A 27,016-nucleotide genomic window follows, 5' to 3' on the forward strand; every position below is an offset into this window, starting at 1 on the left:
GTTTTTGGAAAACAATGACTCAGAAAAAAAGAATACCAACAAAATACAAGATGTTAACAATATTTTTTAAGACCACTAATCATATGTTTAGAAACCCTTTCTTTAAGCCTTTGTGAGTCTTTATATTAGTGACACTGCTTTATATTTCATTATGACGGGAAACATCTTAAATCTGAACTATTTTACCATCTTTTAACATAATGGTAATGAACCAATAGTATTTAAAATATATATTTAAATACTTTGTAAAACAGAAGTAGTACTCTGTTCTAAAACTATTTTCTGATACTTTCATCTATTAGCTGTTCATTTTTTGTGAAAGACTCCAGTATAAACTATCTTAAATCTCTAAATTATGGTAATTCACTGATGAGGAGGAAATTCTATTAACAATTTTGAAAATTGTTCTTGAACCTATGTCTCTCTCTTATAGCTCCCTGTAAAACATGGTGAATGTGAAATATTGTCATAGAAATAAGCTTTTATCTACTGGGCAGCCTAGTACTGATTTTTTCCCACCTATATGTATTATTTTACCATTACCCTACATCACCATGTCAGAGTTAAAGTGTACATCTGTGTATAAACATATATTCAGTCTATATTTTACCATTCTCTCTTACTGTAGTCTTCTATATGAACCTAAAAATTAAAAAAAAAAAAACCCACAAAACTTAGATGTACCCAAGAGAAACAGCTATGAGGAAAATAAACTCACAGAGGACAATTTAAAAATAAATTTTTTTCCAGCTTCCTAGTTTAAAAGTAGCATGCTTGTTGAGATGTGTAACAATTAAAAATAGCTCTTAAGTAGAGAGACTGTGTTTTTTTAAGATGTTTATCTGACTTTTCATGTCAAAAATATTTAAGAATCAAAGTTTATATTTCACCAGTAATGTCTTTAAAATCCTCAGGGTAAACCCCACACACACGCCCCACCACATACGCATAGTATTAGCTACTTCCTGGATATGCTAGATAGATTCAGAGTTCATATCAATCACTTTTTAAATATACTATATAGGTTCAGAGTTCAACTTTATTTTGAAAAAGAATAAATCAGTTTTGAAGTTTTCTTATATAAAACTTGGCTAGAAACTCAAAGCCAGTGAACTATAGCATAGTTCACGAACCATCCCTTGTTGGCAAGTGTATGGTAAAGAAATCCGTGCTTGAAGGATGCTGGTATGAAATAGAAGTGTACACTTAAATGAATAGCTTGAAGAGAATGGATTTGTAATTTTAGGATTCAAAGTTTAATTGAAAATTTAGTTGAAATTGAGTAACTTAGAGGCTTTACTAGGAATTTTTAGTAGTAAGATAGAAATGTATCTCTACGCTCCTTAGGAAAACTACTAATATAATCAAATACATTCACCAATTTAACTTCTTTCCAGTTCTTTTTCTCCTATATCAGGAAGCACCCACTCTTTAATGAACTTGTTCATCTTCCTACTTGTAATTCTTATATTTTTTTAATATGTAAAATCTCCGTAGACCTTTAGGGTAAAGTGATAGCCCAAGCAATTACCTCATCTAGGAGACTATACAAGAAGTCACAGCAAGCATAGAAGGTACTTTCTCTTGGAAAAAAAATTAAAATTCGTTTTTAATAATGTTTGTTCTCTGCTTTTGATTTCCAGCTAAAAGAGAGAAAATGTTTTCATGTTCTTCTTAATCTTAACAATACACACAAACACATAAAAACAATATGTTTAATTCCAGCAAAGGTTTATTAAGTCTAGAAGCTCTTAAGAACATGCCATAAGCCTATGTGTAAAAAATTAATAGGAAGCCTAGGGCTTGACCTTGGCTCCGGAGAAGGATCGGGACGCCGAGGCACATTCCCACAGTTCCTCTGAGTCATTTGCTGTGTCGTTCATAGGTTGGCAAGGATAGTTCCTAGTCATCAATTCAATTCCGGCCACAGTCAAACCTCCATATACAGTTATAGGAGAAGAAAGATAGACAGTTTCTCATATTTGCCAATTCTGAATAATTACCAAGATCACATTTCAGTCAGCAAATTTCTCAGGAGTTTTGTGTGTCGAAACTGCCTATGATGTTATGATCCAGTGAATAATAATGTATTATAAGGTCAAATACAATGCCTGGAGTAAGTAACACATGATCCAATTTAGTAAACCCACTTCTCTCTTTGAAGAGTTGCGAGTGAATACAGAAATACTTGCAAATTGCTTTGAGCTGTGTAATGCCTCAATGCAGACATGTGCATAGGTAAGGGAAGGCAAGAGAAAGGAAAGAAGTAATAATATTTTTGCACCTGGTACTATGATAAGCACTTCTTAGACTCTGTTTCATTTTGTTCTTCAAAAAACATGGCCACTAATTTTATAATCTTCATTTTAAAGACAGGTCTTTCTGGTTCTGTTTCCTTTTCTGGTTCTGGAGCCTACACACTTAATATAGTACCACATTATTATTATCCATGAAACGAAAGATTTCTGTATTCGCTTGCTCCTTATTCAACCCTAGCTAAAAGGATTTACCTTGTTGGTTTCCTTATAGGTCTATATATTGGCACAGGTGAGATGCATGTCTAGCCTGCAAATGGCATGTCTCTCTCAGCTTTAACATCAGGTGGCTCATACTATACCATCCAGCCATATTCAGGTGTAGGTCCCAGGAAAAGGGTGGACAAATCTGAAAGTTAAGCATAGACAAGAGCTTCCACGTTCAGGCCGTGAGAGTCCTGTAAATTCATTTGGACACAGAATTATTTTAGGGGAGGAGAGATAAGAATCACATTGCTTTCGTTCATGTATTTATGCATGTATACATGTAGTTATTTATCATTCACTAAACAAATATTATTGGTGCACCTACACAGGCCAGGCATTGTTAGGCATCGGAAATGCAGAGGTGAGTATGACAAGTATAGTTCTGGCCCTTATATACCCAGTAGTCTAGTGGAAGAGAATAATATAAAAAAAGAATTACCCAAATAAGTGTACGAGGGCAGTCTTTGAAAAGTATAATGAAGGAGTATATTGGCGGGTATATAACCATGCCAGCAGGCAGTCTGAACTAGTCTAGATGTTCCAGACAGACTGAATGAGAAATGGGAGATAAAGAGGTACAGGCGTGGGGTGGGCAGGGGTTGGGGGTATGGATAGCATTGCAGACCAAGCGAGCATCATCTGGGACAATTCTGTGGGGATGGAGACACCAGAGGGACCAGAGCACAGAGAACCATAGGGCGAGTGGTTTGCAAAACCCTGTGGAGTGGTGGGGCAGGAGCCAGATCAGCCATATCCTCATTAAGAACGTGTTTTCATCTTAAAAGCTGCAAGAAGTTTTTAAAAGGCTTTAAGCAGGGAAGTGGCATGATTAAATGTGTGATTTGAAAAGATCTCTTTAGGTGCCGTGTTTAGAATAGAGTGGGGAAAATAACTGAAGTGTTTCAGATAAGACATGATGGTAGCTTGGGCTAAGTGGTAAGAGGAGAGAGTGAGAAATAGAAATGTAGGGAAAAAAATCATACTTCTCAGTGATTGCTTGAATCCCTGGAGCTAGGGAAAAGGATGCATAGGGATGAACCCGGACACTTCCTATATAAGTGTTGAAATTGAAGTGAGGGATGCACAGATTCTTATTAAATGTGGTCACTGCTTGGTTACTGCATTCATCTTCTCATTTGCCTGAACACATCTCTCGTTTAGCAGAGAAAATTACCCCTTTTACCCTTAGGATCAATAAGTGATTCCTCTCCTTGACCTTCTAGAATTTCTGCCCTGTCTGGAAAGTTTGAGAAAAGCTAAACTACAAAACAAAGCACCCAAGGATTTTTTTTTCTTCTGTCTGGCTTCTCTTCTTTTTTTTGCCCCTGATTATATACATCCAAACTACTACATCTCCTCCCACATAAAATGACTCTTCTCCCTCAATCCTTTAACTCTGAGAAATTCTTTTAGTTCCATTTAGAAAACATCAAGTAAGATTTAAGAGGCTAGGCAGTGGAAATACTCATTTCTCTTTGGAGAGATTATTTTTTTTCTTTCAAGGTTATTAGTTATCTAGAGCATGAGAAACGGCATTTGCAACAATCCCAGGGACTCAGAAGATCAAGAAAAAGAAACGAAAATCCCTCTTGACCGCAAAGGCGGTACTTTGGAACCGAATGCTTAGTTTTATTTCATTCAATTTTTAGAACTTGCTTAAACCAGTATTATTGACTTGATATCTTTCATTATCTACATTAAAGAATGCAAAATAGCAGAAGGTGATGGTAGATCGCTACCATCTCACTGCCATTATCCAAAGTCTATAACTACTGAGCTGGGATTACAGATCTGCAACTTTGACTTCATTCGGGGGTTGACTTGCATCCTGAGCTCCTGCCCCTCACCCTGCATTCCAGTCAGCACCACACCTGATAGGGAACTACCTTTGCCTCTGCCGTTAACTAGTTTTGTGGCTCTGGAAAATTCATCTGACCTTCCTGGACCTCAGTTTCCTGGTTGTAAAGCCAAGAGGTGAGGCTTGATGATTTTTGAAGTACCTTCCACTCTAACTTTCTAAGAAAGACAAATCTTGGTATGTCTGACACAGAGTGTGTGTATGTGAACAGGTGTATTTGCTTTTTATCCAGCTTTTTCAATCTTGTGCCTCATAAATGTTATAAAACAAACCTCACATATTTCTTTCTCCTTTGAGAAATAAAAGCAGATAAATAATAAGCCAGGCATCTACAGTTTTAAGATCCCGGACATTTGAGATGTTTGTTAATTTGCCCCCATCTTATCCATTTTGGCCTGTCACCCATCTCTAGACTTACCTCCTCCAGGGCCCTTAGGGTCTCCAAATGTCCCTTTGGCAGGACCTCTCCCAGGCCAACCCAGTGAGGAAGTGCTCCCAAATCAAAACTGAGCAGCCCACCCGTGCTCGTAAAGATAATCTTAGCAAGGAGGAAAGTAACCTGATTTCCTGATAAAAAATGTTACATTTCAAAGATGGCACTGACTGATAAGCTGGACTACCCCAGTGTTATTTACATGTTCAAATAGGAACAACTAACACCAGTGGATTGCTTATTGATTGGGTGCCCATGAGAAATGAGTGGGAGGTGTCAGGCCATCTCATTGCCTAGGCGGGGTTGTCTGCCTCCAAAGTATATCCTCAGAACAGAGGTCTGTGACTGGATGCTCCACTCTGAAATCTTACTGAGCCGCATTATTCAATCTCTTTTTAGCACTGCAAGGAACAGACACTCTACAGAGGAGAGAGGAGTGCAAATGCTCTGCACCACGTAGCACTGGGGGATGGGGGGGAAGATGTGCAGAAATCATTAAATCCAGTTCACTACCTGCTTGTCACCCTTTGGAGAGAAGGTCTGTCAGGGAAATAGGTACGGTCACTCTCTTCTAGAATAGACTTTTTATTAAGAGCTGCTGGCTCTCTGCATTCAGTACTCAGTGATCCTCTTAGAGTTTTTTTTTAATTTCAAAAGATATCTGTTAGTCTATAATTTGAAAAAACTAGACCTGTGTTGCCAGTACGTAGCCACTAGCTACATGAGGCAGTTAAGCACTTGAAATGTAGTTTGTCCAAACTGAAGTAGGATCCAAGTGTCAAATACATCCCAGATTTCAAGCCCTATAAAGAAGGCTACTCATCAGCTGAAGATTTTTCTAACAGGAGAAGGGACAAATAACATGATTGATAAGCAGAATGTATACATTGAATAGTATATTTTGCTAGGAAATAATCATCTGGTATTTATATTTCTAAGCGTATCCTTCTCTTTGATGTGAAAACAAATAACTTTCACCCCAAAGCTATCAAATGAATTCTACTATAGTTGAAAAATAAGAAGGAGAAAATTTTATAAACTACTTTTTTCTTGGTGGTAGGGGTAGTACTTATCTTCTCAAAATCTGAAAAACATAAATAAGAAGCTCCTTCTAAAACTCAAACCAGCAGCCAAAAAAAAAAAGTTTTGTGCATTTTTTCATTAACTTTATTCTTCAAGCATCGCCTATTAAAATACAGTCACAATCAACACTTAGGCACAAGTCTTATGCATGAGCCGGGGATCAGTGTCTTATCTCAATGTTTACATAAACCAGGAGAGTAGAAATCTCATAATCCACCAAGAGTCAGAAATCGGTAATTAGTTTGTAACAGAATTAAAGTAAGTAGTTCCTTTTCCATATATCATGATCATGTTTATTTACTGAGAAAATAATTTTCTTCCTAATTCTTAGGACAGAGTAGAAAAGCCAGTTACATACTGTGCTATAGACCTTTGACTTCCTTTAGAAGGAATGTTGTATTCTTTGCCCTTTTTCTTTAGCCTTCAGCCATATGTTTAGACTCAGCCTCTCCTTCCATGCTACATAGCAGCATGAAAGCCGTAAAATAACCTAGACACAATTTTGAAAGCAGTGGATAAAGTCAGTCTTTCTACTGTTGCCGTTCATATATTTACTCATTCGTTCTAAAACTATGTCTCAAGAATCATCTTGGTACCAGAAATTCTGCAAAGCATTATAGATACAGAAATAAATAGTATCAAGTTGGTATGGAGGTATACAGAGATAAATATACCAATTTCTATTGGATGTAAAGAGTTAACTATAATATTATATATTATAGTTGATGCTGATATAAAAATATATATAGAAAGCCCACCACTATAAAGGGTGATCCTGGACCGCTTTCTCAGAATGAAACCTGGCCAGAGAAGAAGACAGGGTGGTGGTTGGAGTGGTTGAATGAGGATGTTGCGTTTGGGACAGAGGATTTCTGGAGCTTGAGTATGTATGTGAAAGGAGGAAAAGTGAATGATGAAAGAGGATGTAATTTTTCATTCTTTAGTTGCTTCACGTACAAAGTTGTGCCTTCCTCACTTATATAGTAATTCTACAGTGATTATTATCAATAATATTATTGTTAAATATTAATTCCATACTCTTCGCAAGGATAAGACTATCTGTTTTTTTTTGGGGGGGGTTATTTATTTATTTGTTCTTTGTATTTGACATCTCTCTAATGTAATTGGCAGATCCTTGTGATGTTCTGAATTCCTTTGAAATCTGGGTATTGGGCAGTGTCTGGACACTGACATTTAGTACCAGAAGATATTATCACCTCTTAGATAATGAGTGAATGTTCCAGATCTCCAACTCAAAAATATTCTCGATCTTTAAACATCTAGCCACCTTTTGAGGCCAAGACTGCAGTGACACTGTGGAAAACTGTCTCAAAAGAGACTCCCCATGATTCCCTGCCTGGTGTTTTCTGCCTCCACAATGTCCTGGGGTGGAAAATTTTGCCTTGGACTTCGCTCCAGTTGGAGGAGGACATTTCCTTCTCTGGGCAGACTCGTAAATTGTACAGACACAACAGAAGATTATCATGCTGAAGATGAAAGAGCGAGACTATGTCAATCCCAAGAAATTAGGTCATAAAAGTTTTTCTAGTGCTTTGCTAAATAAGAAACCTATCTTCAGTGTACTGAGAAGGCCAAGATTACTTGGATGCCATTTATTTATATGGAGAGAGACAAATGAAGTTTCTTTGTCACTTTTGGGGACTTTAACTTTCAACTAACTAAATAAATGATGTACTGAAAATTAGGTCTTCTTATTTAAATATTATGTTTTGTAGACCCTTACTCACTGTTCTTAAATTCTGGGAATAGGTATGAAAATCTTCCCTTCTTGAATTCCTATTGTGATTTTGAATTCTTTTGGGATTAGGGAATGAGGTGCCTACGGAAATGTCCAGAATATGTATTGTGGTCTTACTGAATTTAGTAAAAGGAAAAAGAATTCAAACCATCTTCAGCTTTTAACAATGTTTTAGGTAAAGTAAAATTATCCTGACAGAAATGTAAGTAAACATTTTGACTACCTTCCTCATATGCATGATGCACCAGAAATTGCATTATAAATGTTTGGAGGTGGTTAAATAGTTACTCAGAGTTGGCAATAATATGTCTAGATGACATGAAGCAGATAGGTTCTGCTTGCCATCAAATGGACTTTCCACCTCTAGGGAAGAATTTAGCAAGAAATTCTTGAGCATCTGTAAACCTCCTCATAGCTTTCATTTCTTTTGACTGAAAGTCTAGGTACCAAAAAAAAAAAAAAAAAGAGGCATTCTGTGTAATTATCATTATCTTTATTTTTGCTGAGATTGTAACTCTATTTACTAACAATTATGGAAGCTTCTCGTTTGTCTGAACCAAGAAATCTAATCCCTACTGTAGGATAGAGAGGGCGCCAGCATTGAAGGTTGAAGACATGCTGACTGCTTGCCCTTCCTCACCAGGGTCAGTTAGATGAGAAGACTCAGACCAAAGACACGTGGTGGGAAGAACCCAGGGCAGAAAGGCAAGGTTCCTTCAGTTCTGGGACCTAAATTTCTGTCATTCACTATCTTTTATTATTTCTTAAATGCAAATGAAAGATTAAGGTGAATGCAATTCGCTGTCATTTTGTATGAATTCTTTTCATCTCATAATCAGACCCTTTCTAGTTAAGTATAGCTATGAATATATAAATAAAAATAGAACTAGAGGGACAGTCTTGGTTCTGCTGCTAGGAAAGGAGGTATGCAATTTTGGGCATCCCAGGTTAGCAGGAGGACCAAGAGTTATTGGATGACCATCCGTAGGACCACCTGAATCGCACTGTGGTAGCATGGGTGGTGGGATGGGGCAGTGGGGGAAGGTTGGAACGGATACTGGTGCTGGCGTAGGAAATGTTCACATCTTGTCATATTTAAAGATAACTACTGAAAATCTTTTAGAGGCAATCCCTAATTTACAAACAGATTGTATTACAGAAGCTTAACAACTTGATGAAATGAAGTTTGGGGATATAATTACCTTTCGGAACAGAATGATAGTGGGTATGGAGAATTCCAAGTCAAAATACACAATTTGCTTTAACCTATCCATAGATGTTGTCTGATATATGTTCATGACATAGGAGAATAAAACTTTAAATCTACTTTTAAAGTGTTCCAATTCTCTATGAGTAGTGAACAGTAAATATCCTCCATATAGAGACTAAAAATGAATTTTAAAAATTTGTAGTTTGTACGTATGCATTTTTTAACATCAGCGTTTTTTTTTTTTTTTTGCATAAAAGTCCAGCATTGCTACTTCTTCCCAATGTTTGGACATCACCAATGGTTTTGTAGTCAAGGAAATGAGTTCCTTGAGGTTGGTTTATCTTTTTTTTCTTACATTTTTCATCAGACACATCAGACGTGCATACCTCTGATTGCACAAAAGAGCAAGGTAGAGAGAAGAATATCATTATTATCTTTTTTAAAACACTGTTAAGAGGATCACAGTGTCCTGAAGACCATGTTCGCCACTTCAAGTTCTCGTCCCTCTTTCATTGATTCTCATGGAATTGAACTACATTTCTCTGAAATATATTTCCTTGGAAACTTCTTGAAATACTCTGCCTCTGGATTCCTTGTAAAGATGTATTTTCCAAGAACAACTTGATTTTCAATAGCTTCTAAGAACTGGCCTCTAACCTAGACTGAGGCAGCCTTCTCCTCCTATACTCAAGCAACACCATGGATCTCCTAGGAAGCTGCCTGGACTAATTAACATTATATTCAGAAGAAAGAGAGGCAGCTAACTTTGTATTTTCTGGAAATAAGCCCAAGAATATAAAGTGCCCTTCTTATTGTTGAGGCTAATGATTTCAACCAGGCTTTTCCATGGAACTTACAGGAGTGGTTAGTGCCTAATTAAATGGATTCATAAGCCCTGAGCTATGTTCAGCAGTTAATTCAACTGAGAAAACATCCATTGACATCTCAGGGCCAGGCACTGGTGCGAAGGATCAAGTGATGAAAAATGACAGACCCTTCTCAAATAGCTCACTCCAAGCCATGATTAAAATGCAGGAGATAAGAGGAAGAAGCGCAATTGTAGGTGTATGTTCAAGGAACAATATCAGTACCGAGAAAAAGAACAGTTGACTATAAGAGTGATCAGATGAATAGAAGCTGAGTTGGAAGACTTGGGAATTTACTCTGAGAAAATAGGAGATGGATGATTCCAGGCAAAAGTATCAGCACATGCAACCGTACAACAGTAAGAAAGGTCCAGACACGGTCAGAGCACTCTGAAGGGTTTGTGCGCCTGCAGTATAAATATGCAAGCGTGGAGGAAAGGAGTCTTACGGTAAAGGAGCTCAGGGCCTGGTAGGCCTTACATAAACTGGGGACTTTTTCCTGGAGACTATGAAATGACAGTACAGACTTTCAGTTGAGAAAGAGACACAGTTAAATTTGCATTTTGCAAGGCCCATCATCTCAGCGGTATGGTACATAGGTTAGTTGGAGAAAGAACTCAGAGGCTAATAGGCTTTGGCAGAAAGTAGACCTTTTTTTTTTCCTCCTAGTTTAAGTCTGAAATAATGATATCTGATGTTATGATAATATCTCATGGTAGTGGAATTGAAATTAAAATGAGACGAATCCAAGAGAAAGAAGCCAACTTGGTAAGACTGGGAACAGATTGGAGGTAGGTCATTCCGAATGTGCTTTCTGGCACCCGCAAAATAGGGGCAGCCATTTTTGAGCAACTTTATTGAGGTGACATTGACACACAGTAAGTTGCACGTATTTAAATTGAATACTGTGCTAAGTTTTTTATAATATGTGTACACCTGTGAAAACATCACCGCAATTAAAATAGTAAACGTGTCTGTCACCCCCATAAGTTTTCTTTTGCCCTTCTATGATCTTTCTCTGCACGCCCCCCCACCCCTTCTCAGGCAATTGCTGATCTGCTTTCTGTCACTGAAATCACACAGCATATTCTCTTTTGGCCTCCAGCTTCTTTCATTCCGCATAATTATTTTTGAGATTCAACCATGTGTGAACATCAATAGTTCCGTCCTTCTCATTGCTGAGTAATCCTCCATAGCATGGATATACCACGTTTTTTTCTTCCAGTTTTATTGAGATATAATTGACATACAGCACTGTATACATTTAAGGTGCATAGCATAATTATTTGACTTACGTACATCATGAAATGATGATCACAATACGTTTAGCGAACATCCATCATCTCCTATTAATATCAAATTAAAGAGAGAGAAAAAAGATTTTTGTGATGAGAACTCTTAGGATTTACTCTCTTAACAATGTTCATATATAACATGCAGCCATGTGAATTATATTTATCATGTTGTACATTACATCCTGGATATACCACATTTTGTTTATCCATTCACTGGTGGATGGAAATTTGAATTATTCTTCTTTTTAGCTATTAAAAACAAAGCTACTATGACACTTGTATGAGAGTATTTGTATGGCAATATGCCTTCTTTTCTTTTGGAGAAATGCCTGGAATTGGAATAAGCCCATCATATGGTAAGTGTAAGTTTAATTTTTTTTTTTTAATCCTGCAAACTGTTTTCCAAAGTGGTTGACCATTTACATTTATTTATTTATTTATTTATTTATTTTTGGCTGCATTGGGTCTTCGTTGCTGCGTGCAGGTTTTTCTCTAGTTGTGGTGCGTGGGGGCTACTCTTCATTGCAGTGCGTGGGCTTCTCATTGTGGTGGCTTCTCTTGCTGTGGAGCACAGGCTCTAGGCTCGCGGGCTTCAGGAGTTGTGGCACGCCAGCTCAGTAGTTGTGGCTCATGGGCTTAGTTGCTCCACGGCATGTGGGATCTTCCCTGACCAGGGCTCGAACCCGTGTCCCCTGCATTGGCAGGCGGATTCTTTTTTTTTTTTTAATTTTTATTTATTTATTTATTATTTTTGGCTGTGTTGAGTCTTCATTTCTGTGCGAGGGCTTTCTCTAGTTGTGGCAAGTGGGGGCCACTCTTCATCGCGGTGCGCGGGCCTCTCACTGTCGCGGCCTCTCTTGTTGCGGAGCACAGGCTCCAGACGTGCAGGCTCAGTAGTTGTGGCTCACGGGTCTAGTTGCTCCGCAGCATGTGGGATCTTCCCAGACCAGGGCTCGAACCCGTGTCCCCTGCATTGGCAGGCAGGCAGATTCTCAACCACTGTGCCACCAGGGAAGTCCAACCATTTACGTTTTGATGGCTGATGTATGAGAGTTCCATTTTCTCCAAATTCTTATCCACACATACCATGGTTAGTCTCTTTTTAAAATTTTCTCAGAAATAGTTGGTCTTGAAATTATGTGAAAAGGGATAGAAAGGGGAAAGATGAGTGGCTGTATCCTTTCATCTCAAAAGAGCAACTAGAATTCATTCCTGTAGTGCCTATTTTTGCCTCTTGGATACTTGTCCTCATGGCAGATAATACAGCAGAGTTTAGTCCTCAGTAGGCTTTCCTCCAGGAGACTAAGAGGGGACCACGCTTTCTGAACTGCCACTCTTCTTGCAGAAACTGTCATCAGAGACTGGAAAACCAGCCCATTAAGGGCTGGCCAGGACGAGGAACAAGCTGTCCTCTGTTTTCCATCTACCATTCTCACCTATTACTCACCTACATGATTCAACAGTCAAACGGTGGTTCCTTCAACAGAGAATGGACTTGAGGACACAGGGAGGGGGAAGGGTAAGCTGGGACAAAGTGAGAGAGTAGCATTGGCATATATACACTACCAAATGTAAAATAGACAGCTAGTGGGAAGCAGCCGCATAGCACAGGGAGATCAGCTCGGTGCTTTGTGACCACCTAGAGGGGTGGGATAGGGAGGGTGGATGCAAGAGGGAGGGGATATGGGGATGTATGTATATGTATGGCTGATTCACTTTGTTATAAAGCAGAAACTAACACAACAATGTAAAGCAATTATACTCCAATAAAGATGTTAAAAAAAAAAAAACACAACTGTATAATTGTCTGCCTCCACATCTCTCTTCATTTTTAAGAAAGCATCTAGGTAGCCACTTAGGAATGACTGGCAGTTTTTCATCTCTTTTCCATGTTAGTTTAAAACAATTCTTCATGCACACCCTGAAGAGGGTTATTGGTGAAGAGACGTGGAATTTCTACCAACTGCTGCCCTTTGTGATTTTCAAAGAACTAACAATATCTGTTGACTCTGCCTTCCCACTACCAAAATCTCATTTTGTTTGTTTGCCAAGTTCAATAGTTTAATGTATTCAATGTTGGGTTTATCACCTCCCACCATATTTCCTTTGTCTCTGCATTTTCTGCTTCCCGTTATTGCCCACTCGTCATCCCAGCTCAGTTGCCAAACCAATTTTGAATTTAGGCCCAGAAATGATTTAAGAAGTTTAATCCTGCCCCCGCCTCACCAGCACTGTCAAATGGAGTTTAGTTGTCATCTTCCCTTCTGGATATGTAGACATCAGAAGTGGTGCCCGAGTAATATGCTTTGAGTTATTCCTTGAATTCCAATCTGCAAATCTGAATTTGACATGCCTGTCCAAGGAAAATAATCGCGTGATTTGATGACTGGATAGGAGATTATTTGACTTGACAGAGCCAGGGGAGTTGTAGGCCAATATCCTGTGGAGGAAAGAACCTAAAGTTTATCAATCAGTCTTCTTGACTAATCTCAGACTTCTTAGCCAATGTCATCTCAGATATGATTAAATCTTCATTAATTTTTTTACCTTTTAAAGACACTGATAAAAACTCAGTCAACTAGTTATTTTATTGGATTCCATATGCCTGAATTATTATTATCTTCTCAGTGTAAGTTTCTTATAGAAATCTTTTTAAACTAATCTCCCATCTTGTGACATTATATTCATTAAAATTAGGTTATAAAATATGTAAATATATTAAAGTTGGCATAAGTGCAATACTCTGTAATTCAATGAAAGTGAATAAATTTTATATATTTGTGTATAAGACTATAAGTGATTGTACAGTTGTCTCTCGGTATTGCCAGCCTCGGCCTCCACTGAGCAGCAAGGACTTAGACTTGAGAAATTGCCTCAATAAACATTTTTATCTGTATCCTGATATATGGCCGCAGTATCCCTTTATACTACATCTCTAGCATATTCACCATTGAATGTAACATTCTAGAACAAGGGATTGCTCATCTGAACTTGCTTATCTCCATCCTCAAGTTTTTAACATGATAGTCTCTAAATTTGAATTAAAACACATCCACCTACCAAGCTGTGCCTGTCAAAATTCTACTTGTTATCTCAGGCTTAACTAGCAAATTCTGCTTCCTTTCTTCAATCTTCCCTGATTATTTCATATTGGGCATAATTCCTCCTACACATTCTACCTCTTTTCTAACAAGTCACGTAATGCTCTGTATTTAAGTTACCCAGTCACATTATCAGTCCGCAACAGATTTTGAGATCCTAGAAGACAGATATATCTGGTTCTTACAGATCTCGGTCCTCTCCCCACTTATCTAGCCAATGCCCCACTCATAGATGGTGCACAATACTGTGGGCTTAATCAAACTAGAGAGCACCAGATGAAAATGATGCTTTGAATAATGAAGTAGGTGAGTGATTAGTTATGCAGTATGACCATGCTCAAGGAGACTGGAGAATTGTTTTAATTAGGAACACAACTAGAGCTATCTCTAGGAAACAGAGAAAGGCCCAGACAGTTAAAGGCCATTGGCAGCTATGAAGGGAGTTAAGGGCAGAAGTAGAAGAAAAAAGGGTTTTCAGTTATGGACAAAGTAATTCCCTGAAGCACTTCTGCCTACAAATCATTCTTAAGCCTTGTTATCCACATTACAAAATGAGTTGTCGAAAAACATTCTTGGGCAGAGGAAATAAAACCCCAAAGGATATAGATTATTTTTGAAATTCTAAGAAGTAAATAGTAAGACCCAGGGGAAACTGGCATGTATATGAATCTGCAGTCCTTTTTAAGCCCTTACCTAAATCACTTTAATTCATTCAACCCAAAAGTTTCAACTCTCTTTATAATCGTCCAACAGCCAATAGAAACTCCCATGTAACTATCTGACTTAGTCAAGATGCACTAAGGTGCCAGGTTGGTTGTTTCCAGAATCTAGATTTTGCTTGTTTAGAGAATATGGCCACAGTCTGAACTTTGGATACAAAATTTTAAACTAGAAAAATATATTGAAAAACTAAAAAGATGAAGAAAAAACAAATAGGAAATCTAATCCATAGTTATTTTAATTATCAGAGTTCCATTAATTTTTGAATTCTCTTCATCTTATTTTGTCCATATCCAATATTTTAATTTCTTGCCATGTAGCAGTGAGGTTTCTCGGTTGTTTGGGTTTGTTTTTTGTTTGTTTGCTTGTTTGTTTTCACTTTTCAGCTTTATCTCCTTTCTCTTCATCATTTTTTATTTGTTTTCTTTAGGTTTGGGGTGTTTTAGTACTTTGAGTAGTTGTTTTTAAATCATTGGTACTGGAATTCACTTTATTTGTAAAAATGAGGTTAGATTCAGTAATCTTCACAGTTTCTTCAATATTTAAAATTCCATGACTCAACAGTTTTATAAATAATGAGATTAGGTTTTTAAAAATTTTTTAAAGGTTATTGAAAGAGAGGAAATCTTTCTTTTTTTAGAGTGTCCTTTCTAGTTTCATGGCACAAATGTGAATTTGAATGTTTATAACGTTTTAATATGAATTTTAATGTGATGGCAGGAATTGTTTAGGAATCGGCCAACGACTGCAGAGAGAGAAGGGCCTGTAACACGATGTGTTTAAAAGAAACCCCACCTCCCGCAGTCCTGGGATGGTAAAGAAGATGGTGGTTCCCGTGACTCACCGTGCAGTAGAAAGATGGGGCAGAGGAGGCGCGACCTCTAGGCTCCCCAGCAGGCAATGTGAGGGCCCACCTGAAGAGGGCTTTGCTGGAATGGACCAATGGCAAGTGTCACAGAGATAGGGTGGCCCCCTCTGAGGGGGTCCTTCAAAGGGGGTTGGCGTACAGCTGAGTAGTCTCTAAATAATCCAAGGAAACCAAGAGACGAGGAGGCGGGGAGAAAGAGAGAAAAAAAGGCAGGAAGGGGGGGACAAAGAAAAAACAAAGTACAAAGAAGGAAGCATCTAGGAAGGAAGCAAAGAACAGAAGGAAAGAAGGAAGGAAGGGACACATGAGAGAAATGAAGTGCTTTAATCTACTTTAACAGTTAAACGCTGTGAAAAATTTTGTAATATAAGTTTTTTTAATCTTTAACTTGGTAACTGTTTTTTTCATGGAAATATTTATTAATGAATGGGCTACAATTTGGAGAATGCTGGTGTAGACAATGCAGCAAACAGGTGTAGAAGAAGAAAGATGTAAAACCATTGTGAGAATATTTAGATCTATAGCGATTCTTAGGAATACTTTTGTGGTTGTTTCAATCCTAACATTAGAACAAATTTGTAGCCAAATAATATCTACATTTTGGGAAACTTGTGTATTAAACACACCCACTCCTGCTCTTCTTATGTTATCCTGCCTCTATTCTTTACCTCTACGTAAACCTCACTGTGTCTGTGTTTGGTAAAAAATTCTGTACACTGTTCATTTACTAAGCACAGATATATACTTTCCAATAATTAAAGAAAAAGATCTTTTAAGAAAAAGCGTTAGTAAAAATTAAGGCTAACCGAGTGCTTGGCAGTGGCAGGTGTTCTATGAGGATTAAATGATTTGCTCCTTCTAGGTAATTTAACACGGTCTATATTTGTGTATTAGGCAACGGAAATATTTTTCCAAGCAAATCTTAAGTGCTCCCAATAAAGTTATTTGCTCAATTGCCCTGGAGTGTCTCATGCTCTAATGAGATTTGGGCTAAGGGCAGAGTATGTTAGTCCTCGAATTCACCCAGACCGTGTTGAACAAAGTACATACCTTTCTTTTACTTTTTTTTGCATGTGTCAGATGTGTTGTTCGCGCTTAGTCCCTTATAGTGTTTCTTCAATCTGTGAGAATTACTGAGATTATAGCAACTGTTCATTATATCTTGCATTTTTCATAGGTTTCATTAATTCCCTTCTATTATGGTCTTCATGCTAAATTCTAATGACGAAAACTGCAGAACATATTTTATATGAGAAAATAGCAAAAAGATGGTAGACTATGCTTTGTGTATAAAATGCTGACGTGAAGGATTATGTGTGTGTGTTGGGCGGGGGTGAGGGAAACTAACTAAGAGAACAGAACTTGTTAATGACCTGTATCACTCTTTCCCAGTACTCTACAGATATATCAGCAAAAGCTCTATTGTGACTTTCAAACACTTGACTCTGACCAAAATAATAGGCAAGGAATGTGTTAAGAAAAGCTCTTCTTTGGATTATAAAATTTAACTTTACTAACTATGGAGCTTGAAGCTTACTTTCATAAATTACTTACAAAATAGTGAGGAGAGCCCCATCATCCCAGTCTTGAAGAAATGCAGTTTTATCTTGTTTTAGCTGTACTTGCCGAACCTATTATTATACATTTAATTCCATTTATACATGTGGCTTTGCCCACTATATCTTTTGATGAACACAATATCTAAGACAAAATGAAGAGAAACAGCTGCATGAGAACTCATTTGACATCCAGCCCATATGATTGCACATCTCAGCTATTGAACTGCTCTTTTAATCAATCACCCGTCTCTCCTTTCACTTTCAAACAGCTTTTTGTTTATGATCATCAAGCCACTTTCTGTGTACCCATCAGAAAAGACTAAGGGTCAAGTAAGGGCCTCCTAAAGGAGATCCATAAAGTCTAAGACTGAAGAAGAAAAATAGGAAATATTGGGGCAGGGAGAGTCCCATGAAAGGGCCAGGTGTTCAGTTTGCTGCTAGGGTGGGTCTATTTTTGATGCCAACAGAACTTCCTTGAGTCCCTTAACAAGGGCCTAAAGCTTCTACTACAGTCCACAGTGTCCATAGGGCATCCCTTAAACACACTATACACTTTCTCACCTGCATGCCTTGCCTTCCCCTCTCTTCTCTGCTTATACAAATCTCCCCTTTCAGAGCGCAGACCCACTGGGAAGCATTTTTGGACCATTCCATCTGGAAGAGAAAACTCCCTCTGAATTTATATAATGCTTAGCTGTCAGTGTCAATGAGAAAGATCATGTACAGAAAAAAAAGAATCTTGGACCAGATAGCCATACATTTCATCATTTACTAGATATGTAATCTTCTTGAATAAATTTATAGCCCTCATATAAGCCCCCATCTTCGTCCTTAAAATAGAGTAAGATCTATGCTACATCTCAAACATGTTGGTAGGATAAAAATGATGTCATGTTTGTGAAATGTTTTGTATGTGGTAATTGATTATACTTAGGTAGGGTATTTGCTTTATTTCCACCAAATTCAGCTATGATGATTTACATCCTGGTAATGTAATATGCTTTCAGTTATGATTTTCTTATTGCCTCAACCCAATTAAAAATATATTTACTTTTTCTGATGTGTTTATTGTAGAAAATATTAAAAATACAGCAAGTATAAAAATGGGAAAAAAGTATAATGTCTTAACCAGAAAATAACCACTAAACCAAGAAATAACCACTAGTACCATTTTTTACTTCATGTCATATACCTACATATATATATCACAATTCTTATATATGCACATATATGTGTATATCTTTGTACACAGCTCTGTTCAGTTATCAATACATCCTATGGATATTCTTAGTCCTCAGCTCTATCTTTGCTTCCTAAGGTGCAGCCATAGTATTTTGACCCCTGTTGTGTCTGGCTAAGCACTCAGCACTTTGCCGTGGGTATAAAATGTTCAATAAATGAGCTTTGTTCACAGAACGACTTAAAGCACTTTATGATGGTGTAAACATAAAATTATTTTATGTTTGAACAGAACTTGTGACTTGAACGATAACACTGTGTTCCTGCTGATGAGCTGGAGCCCCTGCGTGTAACCCTGACTCTCACTTTTCCTTTCCTTTCCCTGTAGTTTGTTGCTCAGCCCAACTGTCAACAACTGCTGGCATCTCGCTGGTACGATGAGTTTCCCGGCTGGAGGAGAAGACACTGGGCCGTGAAGATGGTGACGTGTTTCATAATAGGACTTCTTTTTCCCATCTTCTCTGTGTGCTACCTTATAGCTCCCAAAAGCCCCCTTGGACTGTTCATCCGAAAGCCATTTATCAAGTTCATCTGCCACACAGCATCCTATTTGACTTTTTTGTTCCTGCTGCTGCTTGCCTCTCAGCACATCGACAGGTCAGACTTGAACAGGCAAGGTCCACCACCAACCATCGTCGAGTGGATGATATTACCATGGGTCCTGGGTAAATGTGATACTATAGAAAATATAATCCAAACATGTTACTGCCATGGAATTTTGTTGCTCAGAAAAGAATATTCATTAAAGTTGGGGACATAGGAATGTTTAAAACAGGTTCTGACCATTGTAGCTCCAAGTCCTAATCCTCAAAGCTAAATAAATACTTTACAAACTGCGGTGGACCTGCCCCCAAATGCAGCCTACAAGACGTAACTTTAGGTTTTAGAATTCCAGATTTTCATGACTTCAGGTCCCGTGAATGATTCTCTGGGTTTTGGGGAGTTTTTTTTAGTATGTTTGTTTCTGAAGCCTTTCAACATGTCTCATTAGCCATATGTAAATAAGCTTTTTAATTTTCTTAACAGATACACCTTCTAAAAGTACAAATTACTCTGCAGAATTAGTGATTCTGCACATAAAATAACTGTAACCATTTTTTAAAATCAATTCATTTAAGTTTATCTTTGAAACTCTATAGTAAAGCAAAATAATAGGAAATTAAACAGTAAGACATCCTCCATCTCTCTCTGTTCTTTTCATAGAAAGAAATTTTGTTTTAGATCTGCAGCAAATCATGGTAAGGTAGAAAACCTCAAAGTAGCTGGTAAAAACCTTGTTTTCCTTTCCTCTTGTTATTGAAGTCATAGTTAAAATTTAAATTTTAAGTATTCTTCCTTCTATCCTACTGTGGTTTGCTGAGAAATCACATTTTCTCAATTTAGCTCATCATTTTAAACCTCTCTGATATTATATCCATCTCAGCACTTAGTAATTAGAAAATATGTGACAAATTTAATGATTCACAATCTCAGAAGATCAGTTTGGGTTAACTGTCAAAATGGCTGGAGAGACTGTAAAATGAGGAAAAGGCAGGAAAAAAAAAAAGACAGTATCTGAATCTGAGATAGATACACTTTTTAAAGATTACAAATACTGTAAGTACTGACAACAAGAAAAGTTCTTAGGAACAAGATTTGATGTTTTACAAATATTTCTAATAATAAAAAAATAACCCTTCTCAAGTGAACTTTAAAATAAAATACATTCTCAATCTGAAGTAAAGTGTGATCTTGGGAAGGTTTATATAGTCTGTAAATGTCTTTTTGAATAAAACAATTGTGACATAGCAATTGATATTAAATATAAAATTATCCTACCTGTATCCATTTAAATTAAATATCTCACAGTAGGAATCTGTTCTTTATTAAGTTTTCTTCATAGAAAATTTCTTGGGAACAATTCATAAGGAAGCTTTTGGAAGTCAAATTTCCCATTGTGTGTAACTTATATTGAATGTCTAAAAATCCTGGTGTCCCAAGTGAAACACAGAACATTTCACTTTGAAAAATGGTATAGATATAATGCAGCATAAGTAGATATAATATTTCTAGTCTTTTCTTTATGCAGTCAATGAAAATATGTAGGGTACTTTCTATGGATTAAGGGCAGTACAGGGCAATAGTGAAACAAAAATTAAAGAAAGAAGAAAGAAAGAAAAAAGAAGAAAGAAAGAAAGACAGAGAAAGAAAGAAAGAAAGAAAAAAAGAAAGGAAGGAAGAAAGGAAGGAAAGAAAAAGAAAGAAAAGAAAAGATCTCCTTATGAAGGTTAAATTTTACTGGAAGAAATGGATAATAAACAAACAATGAGATATGTGATATAATATCAGAAATGGTAAATAATATGAAAATTAGAAGCTCCAAACTTTGAATAATTCATACAAGTAAAACAGTCATTGGCTGCCTCCTACATGCAAAACTTGTAACATAATTTTCCATGAAAATTGGCTAGAAGAAACCATATCCAAATCTCAGCTGAATGGTTAAATAAGGTATACATTTAATTATGAGAACTACAGTTCCAGCCAAAAGAAGTAGCTGCTAAATGCAACCTTTTCTGAAGATATCCTGCTGCAGCGAGTTCATTTATATGGGAATTTTTAGGATGAAAAGAGATGTTCTAGAATTTAAAAAATACCCATGAATGATCATCTTGCTTAAATAACAGAGCATGAGAAAAAGAATGTTTCTATATCAAATAGATCTGTCAAAACAGATTATTCATCAAGCCTGGTGAATTCTGAGTGCCTCATATCTAAGACTGAGTTCTAAGTGCTTTGCTAGAGTCATGATTATAAGGGGTATTCTCCATGTTATTTGGCCGTAGAAGAAAAATGGATTTGAATACATGTCCAAGTTCTACCACTGAGAGACTATGAAATTATGGGTGGACACAATCTCTCAGGATTTTCTGTGTTTTCATCAATAAGATGAAAGATTCAAAGTGATAACTTCTTCAGTCCCACTGTGTCCTATTATCCTGTCCTGGGGACCTATCATTATCGGCGCAGAGAAAATTGATCTTTTCGTTGTTGGGGAGAGGGGGTGGGTGGAGGGAAGAGGGCTAAAGACAACAAGGTAGGAATCCTTTAACCTCTTACCAGAAGTGTGATAGATGCAAAAAAAGCATGGTCTCATTTGATGACTATATTAATGAACCTTCTATATTGCCTCACTCAGTCCTGCTGTTTGGTAAAGTGAGTGACTGTACATTTCATGGTCCCTGCATTGTAAGGCTCTAGGTTTATAATAACAAGACTTCATGACTTATGGAGAAGAGTGTGGCTTGTGTTTCCCTCATCATGTTAATTTTCCCAGTGACTGAATGAAGCTCTGTGCATGGGTTTTTCTCAAGTCTTCTTGAACTGACTTAGGTTTTCAACTCATGTCACCTCTGTGAGCTGCTTGCTTTACAAAGAAATATTTTTTCATTTTACTAAACTTCCTTTCCTTCCATTTTCAGATGTTTCCCAGACCTATGATACTGTAGTTTAAGGGAAATGATTACTTGGTACCTCTCATTTTGTTTATCTTGGCAAAAAGACTTTTGCTTTACTTGTGTTATATATTTATATCATAAATTTTCAACTTTTCTGAATAGAAAATTTTTCTAACTTTAAAGCTTATCCTCTCAAATCAATCCCTTTATCTGAAGAAGTATGGTTTTTGCTTGGGAATTTCCGTGTTATATAGTTTGCTGTGTTTCAACAATAAGAACTTATACAGCATTACAGATCTAGATACCTTGTGATTTAGTACAGTGGAGAATAATGTTTCTGTGTTATTTTCACTGTCTTTCCTGAGTTTGATATCTTTAGAAGAGAATCTACAGTGGTCCTTATATCCTTTCGCTGTGGTGTCATTGATAAATTGTAGCTCATCTTCTGCAAAGCTTTTTGAATTATTTTTCCTTCAGATTGAGGGTTATCAACCCTTCTTTTCTCCCATCAAATAACCTCTAGAAATCTTCTTACCTATGTTTGCTGTCAGGATGAACTTTACCATATAAGCAAAGAAATTTAAAAGCCTGATACAGGGATAAAACTTATGATTCTGGTCGTCTTGAGAGATACAGTTTTAAGCAACAAAGAAAACTAATCACAGGTACTTCCGTTAGAACTCTGTCAGTAGAAAGGTAGATTCTAGACAGATAGACACCAGTATATTTCTCAGATTGTCAAATTACCCATTTGAACTAGAGTAAAAAGTAAAACAACAGTTTCATCCTGCATGCATATAGCCTGATAACAGAGCTATGCTTTTCAATTGTTTAGAGAGAAAGTATCACGGGGAAGACTGTGATGGATTGAAAGGAGCCTGGGGTCAGATTAGAGACATGGCTACTTCTATTTTCTGTTGTGTCATGACCCCAAGGCTCTTCATTTATTAAGGGTTTGATTTTAACAATATAATACTAAGGATATGAAATGAATATAATATTCATGTGAGAAACTCATTTTTATATAGAATTTAAATGCAAACTAAATATAGCATGTTATATGTAGAATGCGTATTATGAGAATTCATCTAAATTATAGCAGAAGTTTTAACTCCAGTAGATGTCATTTGTTTCTGGAGATAATGTGGAGTAAAATGTGAAAAAAAATTTTTTTTGAATGCTAATTTTTAAAGCCTTCCCAAAACTAGATTGGATTTTTCCACAGAATCCATTATAACTCAACTGTAACAATCCAATTTGTGTCATAGACTATTCTCCTGCAAAAAAAAAAAGTGTGCATATATATGAAACATCCAGATGTAGACTTATGTTATCACTTAGCAAAAAGAATATGAAATTGATAACATTTTCCACAAAAGAAGTAGAATGTTAATGAAAGCTATCGTATTAATAAAGCAGGAAATGCCTTGTTCCCAATGAGAATACTGCCGAATGGCTGCCGAAGTGACTTGATATTATGTGTGTGCTTAAGAATATGTCATAATTATATAGCATATAAATCTGTGCATGCCGAGCACGATGAGAATGGTGAACTGAGGAAAAGATATATCAGAGGAAGAGATATGAGCTCTGTTAAAAATAGCTTCTAGTGAATTTCTAGGCATAAATTAAGAATTGCTCATAAGATCCAGATTCTATGTCTTGCCTGTAATACATACTTATTTAACAATTTTTCTGCAACAAAATTGGCCTCTCATTTTCATAATTTATTTTATATTTTTATCTTTTAAAGGGTTGATGTTAACAAATCTGAAAATTTCAACAAGACCTGCCAAATTGAAAATGGAAAATGAAAAATGCTGATCACGTTCACATCTAGATAAAGACTCAGGGACAAACAATCCTATATATATTCTTTCTTTCCTATGACCATTTCTTCATCTTTTGTCTAATAGGCATTAAGATCACATGGCTTCAGGTACTTGTACTTTCAGCCTCACCCTTCAATTATCCGTCTTCCCCCAAATTAAGAATTATGAGAAACAAGTCTATAGATTTCCCCACTCTCTCCCTTGGCAAGGTGTTCTAACCACCTCAGCAAACTAGCTGCAGACACATATGGACAGCTCAAAGACAGCTGCAGAACATCCGTTTATTAATTTAAAGGGATATTTTAATTTTCCAGAAAACCAGATAATCATTGCAGCATGACATAGAATTCTCATTTTCCTGTTTTTCTGTGAGGAAGAAATTTTAAAGTCATCTTTACCAAGATTTATCAAGACTAACACAGTAAAATCTCAAACAACAAAATATTCATATAGTTGTAAATTGTTCAGTGTGCACCTACTATTGCTGACCAAATGACTTGTTTTTCTATTTTTTAATACTTTTTATTGGAGTACAGTTGATTTACAATGTTGTGTTAGTTTCAGGTGTACAGCAAAGTGAATCAGTTTTACGTATACATATATCCACTCTTTTTTAGATTCTTTTCCCAGATAAGCCATTACAGAGTATTGACTTCTTTACTGGAGAGAAAATTAAGTCTTTTAGGTCATACATGCAATACAAATTTGGTGCACCAACAAGTGAAATCTACAGGCCTTGGGAGAATGTTTGACGACTGTGGTTCTGGTGGTTCAAGGGAAGAGGAGACAAGATAGGAAAAGAGGACTACATAGGAAATGAGGGAGGGTCAGAGTAAAAGATTGGAGGTAAGCTGGAAGTGGTTTCTGTTAGTTCAGAATAACAATAATAGTAATAGTAGTGATGGTGGTAATAACAATAGAAACTAAAAAGTTGGCACTGTGCTAAGTGATTCAAATGTGTGTTCTTATTTGAACTTCATAGTCAACTCCACTTTACTCATGATAAATGATGTTAGTATCTCATTTAATAGAGAGGAAATAGGCTTAGAAAAGTGAGATCACTTTCCCAGGTTCAAGGAGCTAACAAATGGTAGATACTAGATTCAAACTCCAGTTAGCCTAACTCCAGAGCTAGAGACTTTATCCTCCATAAGTACTGCCCTTGGAGTGTGAGAAATGGAATTTAAAGGGGCAAAAACAGCCCAAGAACTCAAGTTTCCATACATTGACTTCTTTCCTATTTTCTCCACCTCTGTTTACCAACTTAAGTCTTTACACAGGTCAAATTTGAGTGGACCACGTTTCTGATTTATTAAAGATGCAATGCTCTTTGAGATACACACTTGATATAATTTCCTATTGAATGTGATGCTTGTCAACATAGTGAACTTATCATTGCCATCAGCATCACATCAGCAGGACCCTCCATCTTCATCTCCACCACCCGTCTCTGTTCTAAAACACATGCATTATAAGTGGTTCCCGAATACTGACAGAAGCAATTTCTATTCTAAGAAAGAAAGAATAAAGTCTTTTGCCATGACCTTGAGATGCTTCCTTTTTAGTTTCCATGTTCACTTGCTAAGACCTAAAGCTAAATTTCCTTGCTTCCAGGGATATCATTAATTTTTTAATCTCTCATTGGTGTGTATATGTATGTGTGTGTGTAGGGGGTCTTCAGGAAATGTAAAGAGATAATTATATTTCTTTTGCACATAATTGTTTTAAAAATAGAAGTTTATAGTAGGTGGAAAGTGGTAATCTTCATAGTGAAAAATTAATAATCACTCATTCAAAAATATGTATTAAGCAACTACTGCCACTCATTGAAAAGGTGACTTGAGAAAAGACTTGAGGAATATTTATTCATTGTTTTTCCACCTACATAAATATATAATGCCTTAGTTCTCATGGAAAATTTTAAATTAAACAGAAATCCTATAAAAAGTCTAATACTGCATTGACAGAAACATTTTACTTGATTTTTAAGTTACTACATTTATGTCGTAAGCAATCAGATGAGCTAGAATTCTAAAGTTCTACATTTTTTACATCTTAATCAAAAACTAGCATCGTATCGTTCCTTGGCACAGTTTCAAAACATGTACTTCCTTAATTGTATATTCCTAATTTTTTTTCCTCTAAATGTTAAACTGATGCTATCAAAACTGTAGTAATTTAAGGGTTTTTAGATGTCTTCAAACTAAGCATATTTGACTATGCACTGTCCCTTTAAGTCAGTGTTTCTTGAAGCGTGGTGTGCTGACTATAATCATAATCACTGTGAATTTTTTATGAAAAATTTAGACTTTGAATTCTCCCCTTGGTTGACTGACTCAGAAATTTCAGAGGTCTTTAAACACTAAAGATTAAGAAACAATTCTAGAAACCAAATTTTATGCAGGTTTCATATTTAGTTCCGATTTCAGCTTTATTGAGGAATTGAGACTCATTAGAATCTAAACATGAAATGGTTTAACCTTTTCCAATCACTCTTCCCAACCACCCTACACCAAATATCCTTTCCCTTCACTATCTGTCTAGTAGATATCATCAATTTCCTGAAATTCTGAGTTATTAAAAAGTAGTCCCAGTTCAGTTTAAAACACAAAGCTTACCATCAGTTTAAAGCTCTCCTCTTCCCCACAAAGGCCTGACACATGCATCAAAGGACCCGGAAATATTCATTTTTTGCTCATCCTTCAACCCCAACACTGGAATGGAAGGAGGGACACAGACTTTTTCTGTTCTCCCCATTGCTTGGTTTCTGCAGGCAAGAAGGATGTCAGGAAAAGTTAAAAGTCTTCTTTACCTCTTTGGTACCCTGGTCACAGCTCTTCCCGTGTTGGTTGTCTGCATCTCTGGCTAATACTGAGTGGCCTATGTGACAGGTCTTGACCCTCTGACTCTCCTGATGGGTCCATGAGTGTTCTTTAGAGGGTCCTGTGTACCTGCACACTACCTAGTTCTCCGAATCCGAGTTTCAGCTCTGCCTGACATCTTCCAGTCTGGGAACTCTCATAACCAGCAGTTGGCCCCTTTATGGGTCCTGTGACCCTAGCAAGGGCAGGAGAACAAGAGGGCTAAAGCCCAGCTTCTTCCTGTGATAAGCCCTCGCTCCCCCAAGAGATCACAAAACCTTGCTACCTCAGATGGCAAGGGGTCAGGCTGCTGCCAGCTGCCCAGCTGAGGCCCACTGTTTGTCTGTTTTCCCTGAAGTGCAAGCCAAGTGAG

At 36.9% G+C, this 27,016-nt stretch overlaps 1 protein-coding gene across 6 annotated transcripts in view; it reads left to right on the forward strand.

Annotated features, from left to right (window-relative positions):
* Positions 1-27,016, forward strand: part of TRPC4 (transient receptor potential cation channel subfamily C member 4) — a 119,897-nt gene that overhangs the window by 49,654 nt on the left and 43,227 nt on the right. For all 6 annotated transcript variants that reach the window (XM_061170640.1, XM_061170641.1, XM_061170642.1 and 3 more), the window contains one exon: positions 18,842-19,178. In XM_061170640.1, the coding sequence (XP_061026623.1) occupies positions 18,842-19,178 (337 nt within the window). The remainder of the gene's footprint in view (positions 1-18,841; positions 19,179-27,016) is intronic.

The sequence above is a fragment of the Eubalaena glacialis genome, chromosome 16 (genome assembly GCF_028564815.1).
Source record: "Eubalaena glacialis isolate mEubGla1 chromosome 16, mEubGla1.1.hap2.+ XY, whole genome shotgun sequence".
Taxonomy (NCBI): Eukaryota; Metazoa; Chordata; class Mammalia; order Artiodactyla; family Balaenidae; genus Eubalaena; species Eubalaena glacialis.